The sequence below is a fragment of the Pimephales promelas genome, chromosome 1, assembly GCF_988280905.1.
Source record: "Pimephales promelas chromosome 1, fPimPro1.hap1.1, whole genome shotgun sequence".
Lineage (NCBI taxonomy): Eukaryota > Metazoa > Chordata > Actinopteri > Cypriniformes > Leuciscidae > Pimephales > Pimephales promelas.
In genome coordinates this window covers 52,850,164-52,866,532 of record NC_142769.1, presented here as the reverse complement: position 1 = coordinate 52,866,532, position 16,369 = coordinate 52,850,164, and the positions used below count along the sequence as shown (strand labels likewise).

The following is a 16,369-nucleotide window of genomic DNA, read 5'->3' as shown; positions in this document are numbered from 1 at the left end:
ACTAATTTGCTTTAAATCACTATCCAGAACGAATCCCACATTTTTCACACTAGACTTAATAAAACCAGTTGCATTCAAGCACTCAAACACATCATGTTTTTTAGGGCCAAACGCAATAACCTCCGTTTTATTTTCATTAAACTTCAAGAAATTTGCAGCCATCCAGTCCTTGACATGGTTTAAGCATGCTAGTAAAGCGTCAAGTGAAGAAAAGACACTTTATGTTTCCGATAAATAGCCCCCAATGGCAGCATATAGAGGGAAAAAAGAATAGGATCAAGAACGGACCCCTGTGGGACTCCCCGAGGAGGAGAACATTTAAACCCTTCGAGAACATCTCCTTTTAGACCCAGCCAATGTGCTGAGCGATTCATTCAAATCTCATGATCCACCAAATCAACGCAGAATTAAAATAACTCTTTCTCCATTATCCAGTGAAACAGAAACGTCATTCAACACTCAAAGCCCGACTGAAAGCGTTCTCTAATTCAATTTGCAGTAATATGTGCTTGTAGCTGCTTAAATACCACTTTTTCTAAAACCTTTGCTAAAAAAGGCAAGTCTAAAATGATTAAGATCCTCTATTGCCAAATTAAGGCCTCTTTAGTAATGGAAGAACTGTAGCATACTTGAACTCTGATAAACAAGTGCCCTGACTGAGGCAGTGGGTATGAGGTCCAGCTACACTAGTGAAGATCATCACATGACACACTTGAAGGTTAATAACAGTGAGTTCACTCCATTCCCACAAGGACGGAGACACCTGTAATTCAGGATTGTAGAGGGTATACCAACAATTTTATCGTTAAAACATTTTGAAAACTCTTCACAATTCAAGATAGAAGGATCTGGATACCTAGTTGGCCTAGGGTTAATAGCTGAATTAATTATCTTAAAGGGATACTCCACTTTTTTTTGGAAATAGGCTCATTTTACAACTCCCCCAGAGTTAAACTGTTGAGTTTTACCGTTATTGAATCCATTCAGTCGATCCCCGGTTCTGGCGGTACCACGTTTAGCATAGCTTAGCATACATCATTGAAGTGCACAAGACCATTAGCATTTCTCCAAAAAAAAAAAAGTAAAATGTAAACAAATTCTGTAGATCAGGGGAGTGAGGTTTACTCGCACAGCAACTATCAGCTGGCCTCCCTTACATACGGCTAGGAACTACACTCCCATTCCTGCGTAATAATCAAGAAAGTTTACTGCCGTACCATGAGTGCAGCAGGCGTAATGATATGATATGATAATAGTTCCCACCTCGATAACTTCCAACGTGACCGGGAATAAGTTTGTGTAGGTATTTTGACGGAAGGTAGCCTATTTTCAGACACTGCGTCATATCATTAGTACGCTAGTATCAGTAGTATCAGTCAAGTGTCTTGATTATTACGCAGGAATGAGAGTATAGTTCGCAACTTTACATTTTCCGTCAGTCTTAGTGCACGATGTAACTACAGAAGTGTCAAGATTTAAATAGGAAAAAATTAAATAGGAAAACACTTTGGTCATTTTTTTTTTTTTGGAGAAATGCTAATGGTCTAGTCCACTTTAATGATGTATGCTAAGCTATGCTAAAAGTGGTGCCACCAGAACCGGAGATCGGCTGAATTGATTCAATAACGGTAAAACTCAACAGTTTAACTCTGCAGGAGTTGTAAAATGAGCCTATTTCCAAAAAAAGTGGAGTATCCCTTTAAGATAATTAACGTGTTGAGTTATAACATCCGAGTAATACTTATGTTTAGCATCACTTCTGAAAAGTTTGTAACGTTTGTCATTTACGTTTTCATTTTAATTTGAGTTATTTTTTAAAAATGTTATTCAAATTTTAAATTCATTTTGTTGTTTTTTGCTATTTTTGGAAAGAAAAGATTGCCTTGACAACTAGCTATAATACAATAAGTTTATTTTTCATATATATTATTATTATTATATCTTTATTTGACATGGACATACAATTACATTGGATGAGCCACATGCATTTGTTTGTAGTGATTATAGCATACATGCTAATTTTCAACACCTGTCCACCTGTATTTATTTTAGCTCATGTTTATTTAATTTCAACTAAAAAAATGCAATTTTATGGTTTTAGTTTTTGCTTAACAATAATAACCCTGATTATTATACACTGCTGTTTTTCATCTTCAGGTCGCGTTCTTCCTCTTTCTGGCACTGTCCGTTTATACGGTTCTTCCTCTCAGGCTCTCATGGGCTCTGAGCTTCGGCATCGGAGTGAGTGTTTGTCACATCGTCATCATCAGCACGTATGTGTCCCTCACCAGTCCGCAGACACGTGACCTCGTCGTGCAGGTAACACACACACACACACACACACACACACACACACACACACCTGAACGCTTCATGGCTGGTCAGAGGAAATGTTATATGCAAAACCTGTTGATTTGCCTGTCACCACACATATTCAAAAGCTCTTTCTGTGTCTCAGTTGGTGGCGAACGCAGTGCTGTTTGTGTGCGTCAACTGTGTTGGCATGTTTCACCTCTGGCACACTGAGCACGCTCACAGGAAGACCAGCAAGAAACGAGAAGATTTCAGCAAAAACCGCTCCACGCAGGCCAAACAGAAACGCGATCAGGTACAGATCCCCATACGTGTGAAAGTTAACACACATATTAATAATAGCACCAATAATTGATTTTTAAAATTAAATTGTATTATTAACCCTCTGTGCTTTTTTCAGTCGCTTATAAACATATTAATGGCACACTCTATTTAGCACAAACAGGGCTACCGTAATATGTGAGCAGCATGTATGTACATGTTTGTATTTTTGAGAGAATTTTATTTTTTTTGTGGTTATTGAAAAAACTATTGCTTTACAATGATCTGAAAATCATCCTGCCTAATCATTCACATAAAACAATAGATTTTTTTAAATTGTGATTTTTTTAAATTTTATTTGGAAAAGCAATATGCGAACGGCCCAACTAGGTGGTTCACACCCGAGAAGACAAAGACCCGCATAATAATGAGCCTTTCATTTAGGTGTGTCACACAAGAAAAAATGCAAGGACAATATTTATATATATATATATATATATATATATATATATATATATTAGAGCTGTGCATAAGTTAAATGTGATTAATCGCATCCAAAATAAAAGTCTGTGTTTACATAATATATTTGTGTGTGCTGTATATAATTATTTTGTATATATAAATACCTATACATGCATGTATATATTTAAGAATTATTTGTGCTTAAATTCTGTATATATTTATAAATACATAACCTATATTATATAAATATAAATATTTTATATATGAATAACACATTTTCTTAAATATATACATGCATGTGTGTGTATTTATATGTACAAAATAATTATATACAGCACACACAAATATATTATGTAAACACAGACTTTTATTTTGGATGCGATTAATCCAAAATAAAAGTCTGCACCACATTAAAAAATTTTTTTTTTTTTTTACTTTTTTTGCTTTAAATCAGAGTTTGTGATTCTCCTCGTAGCTGGTTCATAGATTATAATGTGTTAATGAAGACGTTTTTTTTAACAAAAAATAATGTAAATAATAATTTAAATGAAATGAAACATGTGTTTGCTTAAACAGAATATATTCTTAATGGAATAGTCTCTAACCAGTTTTACTCTTGCACTGGTTAACCCGTGTGTTCAGGAGCACCTCCTGCTGTCAGTCTTGCCTCGATACATCGCCATGGAGCTGAAGACTGAAATCGTCAAGCGTCTGACCGCTTCATGTTCCACTGAGGAGAATAAACCTAATTTCTACAGTCTTTACATCCGACAGCACAGAGACATCAGGTGTGACACACACACACACACACACTCTGTACACAGTAAAAAACTCCTGGGTTATTTCTTTAACCCATTTTCTGGGTTTTTTGTGTTTTGTCAAAATGATGGGGTTTTTTTTTTTAGGGAGTAACCCTTTTCTGGGTTATAAGGCTAATGTTTTGACCCAAATCCTGGGTTGTTTTGGTTTTTGGGTTATTTTTCAAAGAGTAACTCTGGGTTATAGGGAAGAACCCAATTTTCTGGGTTGAAATAACCCAAATATTAGTTGGTCCCTTTTTAACCCAGGGTTTGGGTCAAAATTAACCCGTTATGGTATAATCCACGTTATGTAAATCAAAAGATTGATATAATAAAGAATTCTGAAATGAATGTATTTTCAAGTGTAATTTGATCCTGTGTATAAAAGCTTTGTTTATTAGTAAATAAACCCGTGGTTGTGACTCTGCAGTATCCTGTACGCTGATATCGTGGGCTTCACACACCTGTCCAGCACCTGCACACCTGAGGAGCTCGTCGCCGTCCTCAACAAACTCTTCGGCAGGTTCGACGACATCGCCAAGGTGAACACATCCCCGTCACTGTTGCTCTGTGGATCTCGCGTTTGACTCCTTTCTGACGTTCCTCTCGCTCTCTGTAGAAGAACGGCTGCTTGCGTATTAAAATCCTGGGCGACTGCTATTACTGCGTCTCTGGCCTTCCCGATCCCATCTCTCATCACGCTCGCAACTGCGTTCAGATGGGCCTGGACATGTGCAACGCCATAAAGTGAGTCCACCATCACACACACATCTTCTGAGCAGTGTTTCTGGCCTTAAACGGATCAAACATTAAATTAGCCCATGATTTACTCGCCATCCTAGTCTATATGGCACTCTTCTTTCAGACGGATACAATCAGTTATATTAAAAAATGTCCTGGCTCTTCCAACCTTCATAATGGGAGTGAATGGCCGGTTTCTCTTTTTGAAGAAAAGTGCATCTATCCATCATAAAAGTTCATTTATCCATCATAAAAGTGCATCTGTCCATCATAAAAGTGCATCTGTCCATCATAAAAGTGCATCTGTCCGTCATAAAAGTGCATCTGTCCATCATAAAAGTGCATCTGTCCATCATAAAAGTGCATCTGTCCATCATAAAACGCATCTGTCCATCATAAAAGTGCATCTGTCCATCATAAAAGTGCATCTGTCCATCATAAAAGCGCATCTGTCCATCATAAAAGCGCATCTGTCCATCATAAAAGTGCATCTATCCATCATAAAAGTGCATCTATCCATCATAAAAGTGCATCTATCCATCATAAAAGTGCATCTGTCCATCATAAAAGTGCATCTATCCATCATAAAAGTGCATCTGTCCATCATAAAAGTGCATCTATCCATCATAAAAGTGCATCTATCCATCATAAAAGTGCATCTGTCCATCATAAAAGTGCATCTGTCCATCATAAAAGTGCATCTATCCGTCATAAAAGTGCATCTGTCCGTCATAAAAGTGCATCTATCCATCATAAAAGTGCATCTGTCCATCATAAAAGTGCATCTGTCCATCATAAAAGTGCATCTGTCCATCATAAAAGTGCATCTGTCCATCATAAAAGTGCATATATCCATCATAAAAGTGCATCTGTCCATCATAAAAGTGCATCTGTCCATCATAAAAGTGCATCTATCCGTCATAAAAGTGCATCTATCCGTCATAAAAGTGCATCTGTCCGTCATAAAAGTGCATCTGTCCATCATAAAAGTGCATCTGTCCATCATAAAAGTGCATCTGTCCGTCATAAAAGTGCATCTGTTGATCATAAAAGTGCATCTGTCCATCATAAAAGTGCATCTGTCCATCATAAAAGTGCATCTATCCATCATAAAAGTGCATCTGTCCATCATAAAAGTGCATCTGTCCATCATAAAAGTGCATCTGTTGATCATAAAAGTGCATCTGTCCATCATAAAAGTGCATCTGTCCATCATAAAAGTGCATCTATCCATCATAAAAGTGCATCTGTCCATCATAAAAGTGCATCTGTCCATCATAAAAGTGCATCTGTCCATCATAAAAGTGCATCTGTCCATCATAAAAGTGCATCTGTCCATCATAAAAGTGCATCTGTCCATCATAAAAGCGCATCTGTCCATCATAAAAGCGCATCTGTCCATCATAAAAGTGCATCTGTCCATCATAAAAGTGCATCTGTCCATCATAAAAGTGCATCTGTCCATCATAAAAGTGCATCTATCCATCATAAAAGTGCATCTATCCATCATAAAAGTGCATCTGTCCATCATAAAAGCGCATCTGTCCATCATAAAAGTGCATCTATCCATCATAAAAGTGCATCTATCCATCATAAAAGTGCATCTGTCCATCATAAAAGCGCATCTGTCCATCATAAAAGTGCATCTATCCATCATAAAAGTGCATCTATCCATCATAAAAGTGCATCTGTCCATCATAAAAGTGCATCTATCCATCATAAAAGCGCATCTGTCCATCATAAAAGTGCATCTGTCCATTATAAAAGTGCATCTGTCCATTATAAAAGTGCATCTATCCATCATAAAAGTGCATCTATCCATCATAAAAGTGTATCTATCCATCATAAAAGTGCATCTATCCATTATAAAAGTGCATTCGTCTGAGAGAAGAGTGTCATATACACTAGGATGACTATGGGTGAGTAAATCATGGGCTAATTTTCATGTTTGGGCGAACTATCCCTTTAAAGTGAGGTTATTTGACCTTTGACCCCTGCAGTAAGCTGAGGGAAGCGACGGAAGTGAACATCAACATGCGTGTAGGTGTGCACACGGGGCACGTTCTGTGCGGCGTGATCGGCCTTCAGAAGTGGCAGTACGACGTCTGGTCAGATGACGTGACTCTAGCCAATCACATGGAGTCTGGAGGAGTGGCTGGGTATCTATCACACATTTACACATTTCCTCTCGTTCCTGATTATCCTGGTTATATTAGTGATGATTCACAGGAGAGTCCACATCACGGAGGAGACGCTGGCTAACCTGGATGGGAAATACCAGGTGGAGGATGGAGACGGCGGGAGTCGGGACGCGAGTTTGAAGGGAAGGAGAACATTCCTGGTCATTGATCCCAATTCAGAAAAGGTGATTAACCCATAGTGTTTCAATTGTACATCGCTTAGAATAAGTGTCCTGGATACATGAAATAACTGGCCTTCTATGGGAACTTAACACAGACTTATGCACCAAGGAAATTGGTGTCCTTAAAGGTTGTATTTTTCCTCATTTTATACTTTAGAACAAGTCAATACTGAAGCTAGTAAACCATTACTTTATTATAAACAAACCATCAAGTCACTAATGGTTTTCTTTTCTATCTTTAGTATTGACTTACAATCGAATCAGCAGTATTTTTAAAGTTTAGCTACTGCAATTAAAATAAATGATAAACGGAATCTGTTGTACGTTGGCATTAATTATTATTGTCGTGAATAAATAAATCAATCAAAATGAAAGCTTTTGGAAGGTTCCCATATTAATTCATTTATTTTTCAGGATTCTTGGATGCATAATAAGTTGAAAAGAACAGCATTTATTTGACATATAATCTGAACGTCTTTACCGATCGATTGAATGCGTCTTCGCTGGATTAAAGTACATTTCTTCCGACAATAAAGTACAGAAGGGTGTAGACGTGAGTGTTTTGGCTCTTCTTGTGTGTGTCAGACTCATGAGCTGAAGGTGAACAACAGAGTCCACAAGCTCCGGGCGTCGGCGCGCATGTCACACTATATGAAGTCCTGGGAATCCGTCACACCGTTTTATGGACTCAAACAATCAGAGGCCTCGCTGCAAGCTCCGCCCACCGCTGACTGCGGCATCAGCCAATCACAGCAGGTGAGAGTCAGCGTCAATCATTATCACTGTCCAATTACACTCAATCACTTCTTTAAATAGAGAGCCTAAGTCCTGCCCCTCCGCTTCCGGCACATGGGACCTTATTTCGGAAAAAATATGAATGGTAGTCAATGGCGAGAGACAACTTATCTTTTTATTCCGTCTGAACTGTGCCCTGAATTACACTTATGATGTTTGTCACTTTAAAATATAATTCTGAAAGTCAAAAACGTCATAACAGAAGAGTAACATTTAGTTTTATGTGAAAATCGCTCAATGAACTACATCTCCCAGGAAGCGAAACAACGAGTGAGATCCGCTGCTCGTCTGGTTCAAAACACTCAGGTATGACGCGTTACATTACAATTATAACGTAAGACTATAGAAACAATGACAGACATTAGCCTCAGTAAAGTTAGCTTCATTCATTGAGAGAAAATGTGCGCCTTTGGGATTTGTAGTCTTTGTAATTACGTCTTATACCTCAACAGTTTTACATCAAACTGCGACTTTCTTTACTTTAAAATGTATCTTTTAAATTGACAAACATCGTATGTGTAATTCAGGGCACAATTCGAAAAAGATCAAAATATTTGTAGTCTCTCGCCATTAACTACCATAAAATATTTTTCTGAAATAAGGTCCCATAGTGGTCGACCGGAAGGGGAGGGACTTAGGCTCTCTATATGTTTAACGGCGCATATTAATCACGTTTGCTTTCTCATCAACAGGAGCTCACGGATGTGAACACTTACAGGTGAAGATATAAGTTTTATTAGGACGGTAGTTTGCGAACACTAACATAATTAAGTCAAATCACCTTCATTTAATCAGCACTTTTAACAACATCGACTGTTTCCCATTAGCTTTGCATGATAATAGGAGATTACAGTAACAGATTGTTTTGGCTTTACAGCAGCTCTAGAATAAAGTTATTGTGCAGATAAAGTTAGTTTTGATTGATGCTGACGTTAGTTTGTTTTCTCAGATCAACACCTAATGAACCGACAGACTCGTTAGACCCTCTGGAAAATGAAAGGTGAGCGAACGATTGACTAATATATACAGTATATATGATCTTGTCAAAATTAATCATAAGTGAGTGTGTGACCTCATGTTGTGTCTTCATCGTTCAGGAGAAGAGCGAAGCTGAACTGGGTGACGCTATTTTTTAATAACATCCAGTTCGAGAAAGAGGTGGGAATTGTTCCTCGATTTAAAAGCACGTTGTTGTTTTCCTCTCACTCTTAACCGTGTGTGTGTGTGTGTGTGTGTCAGTTTTCTCTATGTGAAGTCCAGGGGCTTCATCACTCTGTGGGATGTCTGGCCTTCATCTTCATCTCTGTGTTCGTGGTTCAGATGTTGACCTCGGAAAAGTGAGTATCGAACGGGGCCATAATAAATAATAATAATTTAATTCTTAATAATTCACAGGACGTTCCTGATGTTAATGTGAACGATTCACCTGTTATTCTACAGCAGGAAGATTATGAGAAGCTAATAGTAAATAATAGTGTGTGTGTGTGTATTTCTTTACCTGCACGTCATGTGACCATTAACCGAAATCAGAAAAAATGCAAATGTGATTTTAAATAAATGAAATATTAATAATTAAATATTATCATTTTAAATTAAACTTATTAAACTTTAAATTTTGAGAGACAAGATCATATTTTAGCTAACAAAATGGTTTGGTGCACTTTTCACCATGCAATCAATTCGCCTTTAATCACAACATTTCTTTTTGTTAAATATGTTCAAGAAATCACATAAAATTTACATATTTCCTCACATTAAGAAAAGTTTGAAAGTGTTTTCCGCATGAACACACAACACAAATCTCTCGTTCTCTTTGGTCATGTGCAGAAACTTTGCTCTTGCGGTGTCGTATGGAGCCACTTTCCCAGTCCAGATCCTGATTGCACTGGTGGTCTTCACTAGATTCCTGAAGGTATGAGGAAAGTCAGATTAGTGGTGGACCAATTTTAAACTCTTCAAATATTATAATGAATATGTTTGTAATTATGTTAAATTCACTGTAAAATCAAATTAGTTAGACTTACTTAAAAAAAGCATGCAAACTGATTGTCTTATAAAAACAAGTAAAGTGAAATAGGACTCGTATGTTGTTCTGAGTCTGACAAATGCTTATTTAGTATAGTTTCCTTACACAAGAGTTCTAGTAATTGTTGTTGTGTTTTCCATGCTGAATGTTGAAGTCTGTGTGACTCAAGTATTATCAGATAAAATAGAGGGATTATATCAACCCAATTAAAAGTTTTAGAAGGTGTTTAGGACATAAGTGTTAGCAACAAATTTATAAAAGATCATTAATTTACATGAAATATAGTTATGTCATACATCATTCATTCATATATATCTTCCTTTGAAACCAAATAACTGAGTTCTTGTTACATCGCTCCATCTCAATGGGAAGAGAATCCCAATAGAATAAATGAAGTGTCCAACCAAGGGGAACACTGATCATCATAATGGTAACTAATGTTTCAGGAAAATCGACATCAATTTATGAAGGCAGTTAGGGCTGTGCCATATCATACCGTCCACGATAATACCGGTATAAAATTTTACATGATAAAAAATTGTCATATCGCGATATTGATGATATGATGACGTATGGCGTATTTACGTTACTTAGCGCGTGCACAACAACACAGCAGCATGTAAGCCTCCGGATCAGATCAAGATTTAGTTCCTAAAAAGGGCGCTACTTCAATAGTATGGAAGTTGTTTGAGTACAAGAGGTCAGATCTCCAACAACACAATTATTATTATTTTTTTTTTGTCAAATATGCATGAAAACTCGTTTCACCACTTCCCTACTAGCGTACATTTTGCATTCGCCTAATCTTCCTTCAGAGTTTCCGCAGTTCGGGTACAACAGTCAACACGATTAAACTCTTTCTAAGATGATTCAATGTTACTATTATTATATTTGTAAATAAAAGTTCTATGCTTTCGCATAAAACAACTTTATCTTGCTGGACTTTATTGCTGTAACGTTAACTAAATCATCATGTTACTTTCTACCGGCCGGGTGTCTGTCACTAGAGTCAGAGCACTATTGTTCATCACGCCCACAGTAACTGAAATGTAAAACTGTTAAAAGAAAGGACTCGATAAACGATTGCATAGCTAGATGCTGTATATTATACACGACGCTGCGCATCAATATTTATTTACTTTGTGCTTTGAACTGTTCAGTGCGGAGTATTCGACGCGCTGCGCGTGCGCACTGTGACTCCGTGTTGCTTCAAGCGCATCATTCAGCGCTCGGGATGCGCATAAGCGCTGTGCGATATATTGGAGCCTTTCATATCATAATACTTTTGCGCAATGAAAGATTATTAATAGCCTTTGTTCTGTCCTATCGATCATATGTTGCTGCCTCATTAAACAGCTGTGCTATTCATTTTAAACATGCCTCAATTTTATAGTAGACTAGGCTATATAATAATTAATCCTTTTGATTTGTTACCTTGTTTTTTTCATGAATGTACAATACAAAGAGCAATGTGTAAAGTTTTACCAGATTTAGTGTTACAATTGTCTCTTATTTATTCCCCACTAAATGTTTTTTTCCCTAAATGTTCCGATTTTATACAATTATTGTATAAATTAGGTATTGTATACCTCATTTGATGCTAATCCAAAAACTATGCAAGGCAACTGTTACATTTTGAAGGTTTGTTTGGATTGCCGCTGTTTGTTTAAATTTTTTGTACTTCAAAGTTTAGGTTAATTTTATTAGGTGACAATATTGTGCAGGCTTCTGAAGTTATTGTTAATATTGTTAATGTATTACTGTAGTTATTGTTAAAATAAAATGATAAGGAGTTATGTTATACTTTTTTTTGCACTAATGCTGCTGCCAGCCAGCTGCAATCACCAATAAAACATTGTTTCATATATATTTTTTCTATATCGTGATAAATATCATTATCGCAAATATTCTTGAAATATCGTGATATAATTTTTAGGCTATATCGCCCACCCCTAAAGGCAGTTTATTTGATGTTATTTCAAATTTTTCAGTTGTATCGACAATTCAACACTCAAGATGACTTTGGGAAATGAGTGAATGCAAACAGAGAAAGACAACAGCAGAAGTGGAGGAAATTAGTGAAAAGTCCGCCTCAAAAACCGCACTAAACCAATCAATCAATCTTAACTAGGCTTTTCTGAGTAAACAAAGCATAGTATGTGAATAGTACAGATAAGATTTACAGTTAAGTCAAGTTTAAGTAACGTTAACTAAAAAGTATTTGTTAGAATCACTGTTGGATTTTACAGTGTTGTGGGCTTTTTAAAAAAAACTGTCAATGTGTGTGTGTGTGTGTGTGTCAGCAGCGCTGGAGGTCTAAGATCCCCCCCAGCATGCTCTGGGTGTCGTTCCTGTGTGGCGGCGTGGTCACCAGGGCGGCGCTGCGTCTGCTGCTGGTGATTCTGTGTCTGCTCATCACGCTGCTCATGGGAGTGCTCAACATAGTGAGAAACACCAGCTCACAACATAACATTTCACAAAACCCATATCTGTTAATGAAATATTTTTATCCGTTAGTTTTTATCAAAATGCATTTCATTTGTTTTGAACTACAGCTAAATTTCTTACTGTAAGTAGGAATCCTTTGTAGATCAGAGACAGCTTTATGCTTTATTAAGAGAAAATTAAAGTCATTCAAATAGTTTTTTCTCCACTACAGTAAAACTTACATACATCAAAACTTACAGTTTTATTCATATCTATAATCTGAAGGTTTTTACAGAGGGGTTTGTTCATATATCAATCAACGTGATTTTTAGAGCAGTTTATTCCTAAAAACAAATTGAAAATGTTTTTTTTTTTCTGTCTGTTGACAGTGTTTTCTGATTTATGGAGTGATAAAAAGAGAAATCAAAAATCCCCTCTATAAAAATCTTTAACTCTAATATCCCAACAAAATCAATCAAGAATTTTGAATCTGGCTTTATAATATTCAAATTTATGTTCTGATAATGTATGGAAATTGATGCATATTTAAACATAAGATTTCACAAAACTGATATCTATTAATGAAATATTTGTATCAGTTAGTTTATAAAAAATGCATTTCATTTGTTTTGAACTACAGCCAAGTTTCTTACTGTAAGTAGGAATCGTGTGTAGATCAGAGACAGCTTTATGCTTTATTAAGAGAAAATGAATGTCATTAAAATAGTTTTTTCTCCACTACAGTACAACTTACATACATCAAAACTTACAGTTTTATTCATATCTATAATCTGAAGGTTTTTACAGAGGGGTTTGTTAATATATCAATCAACCTGATTTTTAGGGCATTTTATTCCTAAAAACAAAGTGAAAATGCATTTTTTTTTCTGTCTGTTACCAGTGTTTTCTGATTTATGGAGTGATAAAAAGAGAAATCAAAAATACCCTCTATAAAAATCTTCAACTCTAATATCCCAACAAAATCAATCAAGAATTTTGAATCTGGCTGTATAATATTCAAATTTATGTTCTGATAATGTATGGAAATTGATGCATATTTAAACATAAGATTTCACAAAACTGATATCTATTAATGAAATACTTGTATCAGTTAGTTTATCAAAACACATTTCATTTGTTTTGAACTACAGCTAAATTTCTTACTGTAAGTAGGAATCCTGTGTACACAGCTTTATGCTTTATTTAGAGAAAATGAATGTCATTAAAATAGTTTTTTCTCCACTACAGTACAACTTACATACATCAAAACTTACAGTTTTATTCATATCTATAATCTGAAGGTTTTTACAGAGGGGTTTGTTAATATATCAATCAACCTGATTTTTAGGGCATTTTATTCCTAAAAACAACGTGAAAATGCGTTTTTCCCCTGTCTGTTAACAGTGTTTTCTGATTAATGGAGTGATAAAAAGAGAAATCAAAAATACCCTCTATAAAAACCTTTAACTCTAATATCCCAACAAAATCAATCAAGAATTTTGAATCTGGCTTTATCCAGTATTAAAATTTATGTTCTGAAAATGTATACATATTTAAACATAAGTTTTCACAAAACTGATATCTATTAATAAAATACTTTTCTCAGTTGGTTTATCAAAATGCATCTAATTAGTTTTGACCTTCACTGAAGAACTACAGCTACATTTCTTGTAATTTCATCTTATTATGGGGAGAAAACGATCCTGTGTAGATCAGAGACACAGCTTTATTAGTGCTTTATTAAATGAAATACACACAACCTCTTTAGCTTGTATGTTTGTTTCATAGGTTTTTATACCAGGTGATGACTGCTTAAATGTTTCCCACAATGCAACAGAATTGAACAACCTGAATCTCTACACTGTCCCGGTAAGCTATACCGTTATAAATGACATTTACATGAGCGTTGATGTGATATTGATCATAAGTTAATGTGTCTCTGCAGTATTATCTGTACTGCTGTCTGTTGGCGATGCTGGGTGTGATGGTGTTCGTGCGTGTGTGTGTGTCTGTGAAAGTCTTCCTCCTGACGCTAGCGCTAGTGGTTTATCTAGCGCTCTTCTTGCACGTGTATGCGCCGCGCTCCGACTGCTACGTCAAACAGCTCTACAACGACAGCCCGTAAGACACTAACACACACCTTTCTGTTTTGTTTTTAACTTTTGACATAATACAGTTGTACTGTAAAATACCTAAATGAATGTATATTTAAAATTATATAATTTACAATGATTTTTACTTTTATTTGGATATGTTTTTGGATATGTATTCTATTATTATAATTATATATTCTATTATTATAATTATATTATACAATTTGATATATAATATATAATAATGATGATACTGTATAATTCTAATAATTACATCCTTTAACAATAACTCTTATTTATTTATTTATCAATTGTAATTCTTATAACAGTAATAAAAATGAAAACTAGTATTATTGTTGTTTAACTATAATAAAATAAGGCAGAAATATTACTATTGTAATAATACAGTTGAACTGTAATAAAAATCAATGTGTATTAAAAATTATAACAATTTACATTGATTTTAATTTAATTTTGTTTAAATTGTTGTTATATTATTATTCTATTTTGACATTTAATATAATAATTATCATACTGTATAATAATGAAATAAAATAACAATAATGATAATTATTTTTTATTTATCAATAGAAATTCTTATAACAGTAATAATAGTAAAAACTTGTTTAACTATAATGAAATATTACTATTGTAATAAAAAGTAAATGTTAAAATTATAATCAAATAATGAATCACAATCAGTCGCACGAATTTTAGCATAAACAATCATAAGTTTAGTTTAGAATGTGTTTGTGATTGAAACCAAATAGTCAAAGAAAAATATGTAGGCGGGACTTAAATTATTCATGACAAGTTTGATTGAGTGGTGTAAATTAAAATGTCTCTATTACAGGCGGTTGAAAAATGTCAAAGATTAGTGATGTCAGAATATTAATATATTTTGATGAAGGATTATGAACGCAAACATTATTATTTCTTTATCATAATGTCACTGATTAATCATTCGTAATATGAGCGGAAACAGGAAATAAGAAGGTAACCAGAGTCAATATTGATTTTGTGACGTTTGTGGGTCCATGTTCAGGTGTATTTTGCATTATAACTCTAAACTGTGTCCAGAAACACTGTGATTGTTGTGATTATTAATGATTATTGATTGTGATATCCTACGGTGTGTTGTAGACCGGGAGTTCTTAAGGAGCCCAAGATCATGTCCGGCATTTGGCTGGTCATTTTCTACTTGACTTCCCTTGTTCTTGTGCGACAGGTAAGAGTATGTGTGTGACTCAGTGTGTGAACACATATTTGGTTATGAGTTTATTTCAGTTTTAGTGTTGGGGAGTGTGTTGTATAACAGTAATCTACTAGATGACTAACTGTTTCCAGAAACTATTTTGGTCTTTATATCCATCTCCTTCCTGTCAGGAATCATGTGTTTAAAGCAGAAGTAATCCTGTGTGTGTGTCACTGATGTTGTTCAGGACGAGCTGGGCTCTCGCACAGAGTTCCTGCTGGAGAAGTGTTTTATTAAGGAGACGGAGGAGATGGAGACGACCAAGAACGTGAACAGACTCCTCTTGCAGAATCTGCTGCCGGGACACGTCACCGAGTTCTTCATCGGCAAGGACGTCCCAAACCAGGTGACAGACACACACGGTCAGGTGTTCGTGATGAAGACCGCGAGCTCCACTGATGCCCTCTAGAGGCGCCAGAGTCCATTGAGTCGGATCGAGACTCAGACTCTTTTATCCAGTTAAAGTCTTTCAGTGTAATTATACAAGCGCCCTCCTTCAGCTCGAGCTTCACGAGTCTTTCTGTCAAATCTGCCTGATTTTATCAAGCAAACGCAAGAATAACGTTGATATTGTTAGTAATAATTCAGCTGGACTTTTACATTTACATTTATTACAAAAATCACAAGTGTTAAATATGATCATCTGGCTTTTGAGGAAGGTTTATTTCTTCATCTCTCAATCGTCATTGTTGTGTTTGAAAACTACAGATCATCAAACAATGCATTTAAAAATATCATCTTACTAAGACATATTGGCAGACATTGATATTTTCTACGCTGTTATAAAGATCGCATTGATTTACATTACAAGTGTCAGATGTTCATCTGACCGTT

At 35.5% G+C, this 16,369-nt stretch overlaps 1 protein-coding gene across 5 annotated transcripts in view; it reads left to right on the top strand.

Moving 5' to 3' along the window:
- LOC120473854 (adenylate cyclase type 4) overlaps positions 1 to 16,369 on the top strand; it is a 28,859-nt gene that overhangs the window by 8,468 nt on the left and 4,022 nt on the right. For 4 of the 5 annotated variants that reach the window (XM_089131790.1, XM_089131792.1, XM_089131789.1 and 1 more), the window contains exons 5-22: positions 2,158 to 2,319; positions 2,459 to 2,608; positions 3,679 to 3,824; positions 4,267 to 4,378; positions 4,456 to 4,583; positions 6,578 to 6,736; positions 6,807 to 6,942; positions 7,525 to 7,695; positions 8,427 to 8,452; positions 8,684 to 8,734; positions 8,832 to 8,892; positions 8,974 to 9,071; positions 9,562 to 9,646; positions 12,064 to 12,204; positions 13,976 to 14,056; positions 14,133 to 14,308; positions 15,424 to 15,508; positions 15,723 to 15,881. In XM_089131790.1, coding sequence (XP_088987916.1) covers positions 2,158 to 2,319; positions 2,459 to 2,608; positions 3,679 to 3,824; positions 4,267 to 4,378; positions 4,456 to 4,583; positions 6,578 to 6,736; positions 6,807 to 6,942; positions 7,525 to 7,695; positions 8,427 to 8,452; positions 8,684 to 8,734; positions 8,832 to 8,892; positions 8,974 to 9,071; positions 9,562 to 9,646; positions 12,064 to 12,204; positions 13,976 to 14,056; positions 14,133 to 14,308; positions 15,424 to 15,508; positions 15,723 to 15,881 — 2,127 coding nt within the window. The remainder of the gene's footprint in view (positions 1 to 2,157; positions 2,320 to 2,458; positions 2,609 to 3,678; positions 3,825 to 4,266; positions 4,379 to 4,455; positions 4,584 to 6,577; positions 6,737 to 6,806; positions 6,943 to 7,524; positions 7,696 to 8,426; positions 8,453 to 8,683; positions 8,735 to 8,831; positions 8,893 to 8,973; positions 9,072 to 9,561; positions 9,647 to 12,063; positions 12,205 to 13,975; positions 14,057 to 14,132; positions 14,309 to 15,423; positions 15,509 to 15,722; positions 15,882 to 16,369) is intronic. The other variant, XM_089131793.1, reaches the window with a different exon arrangement.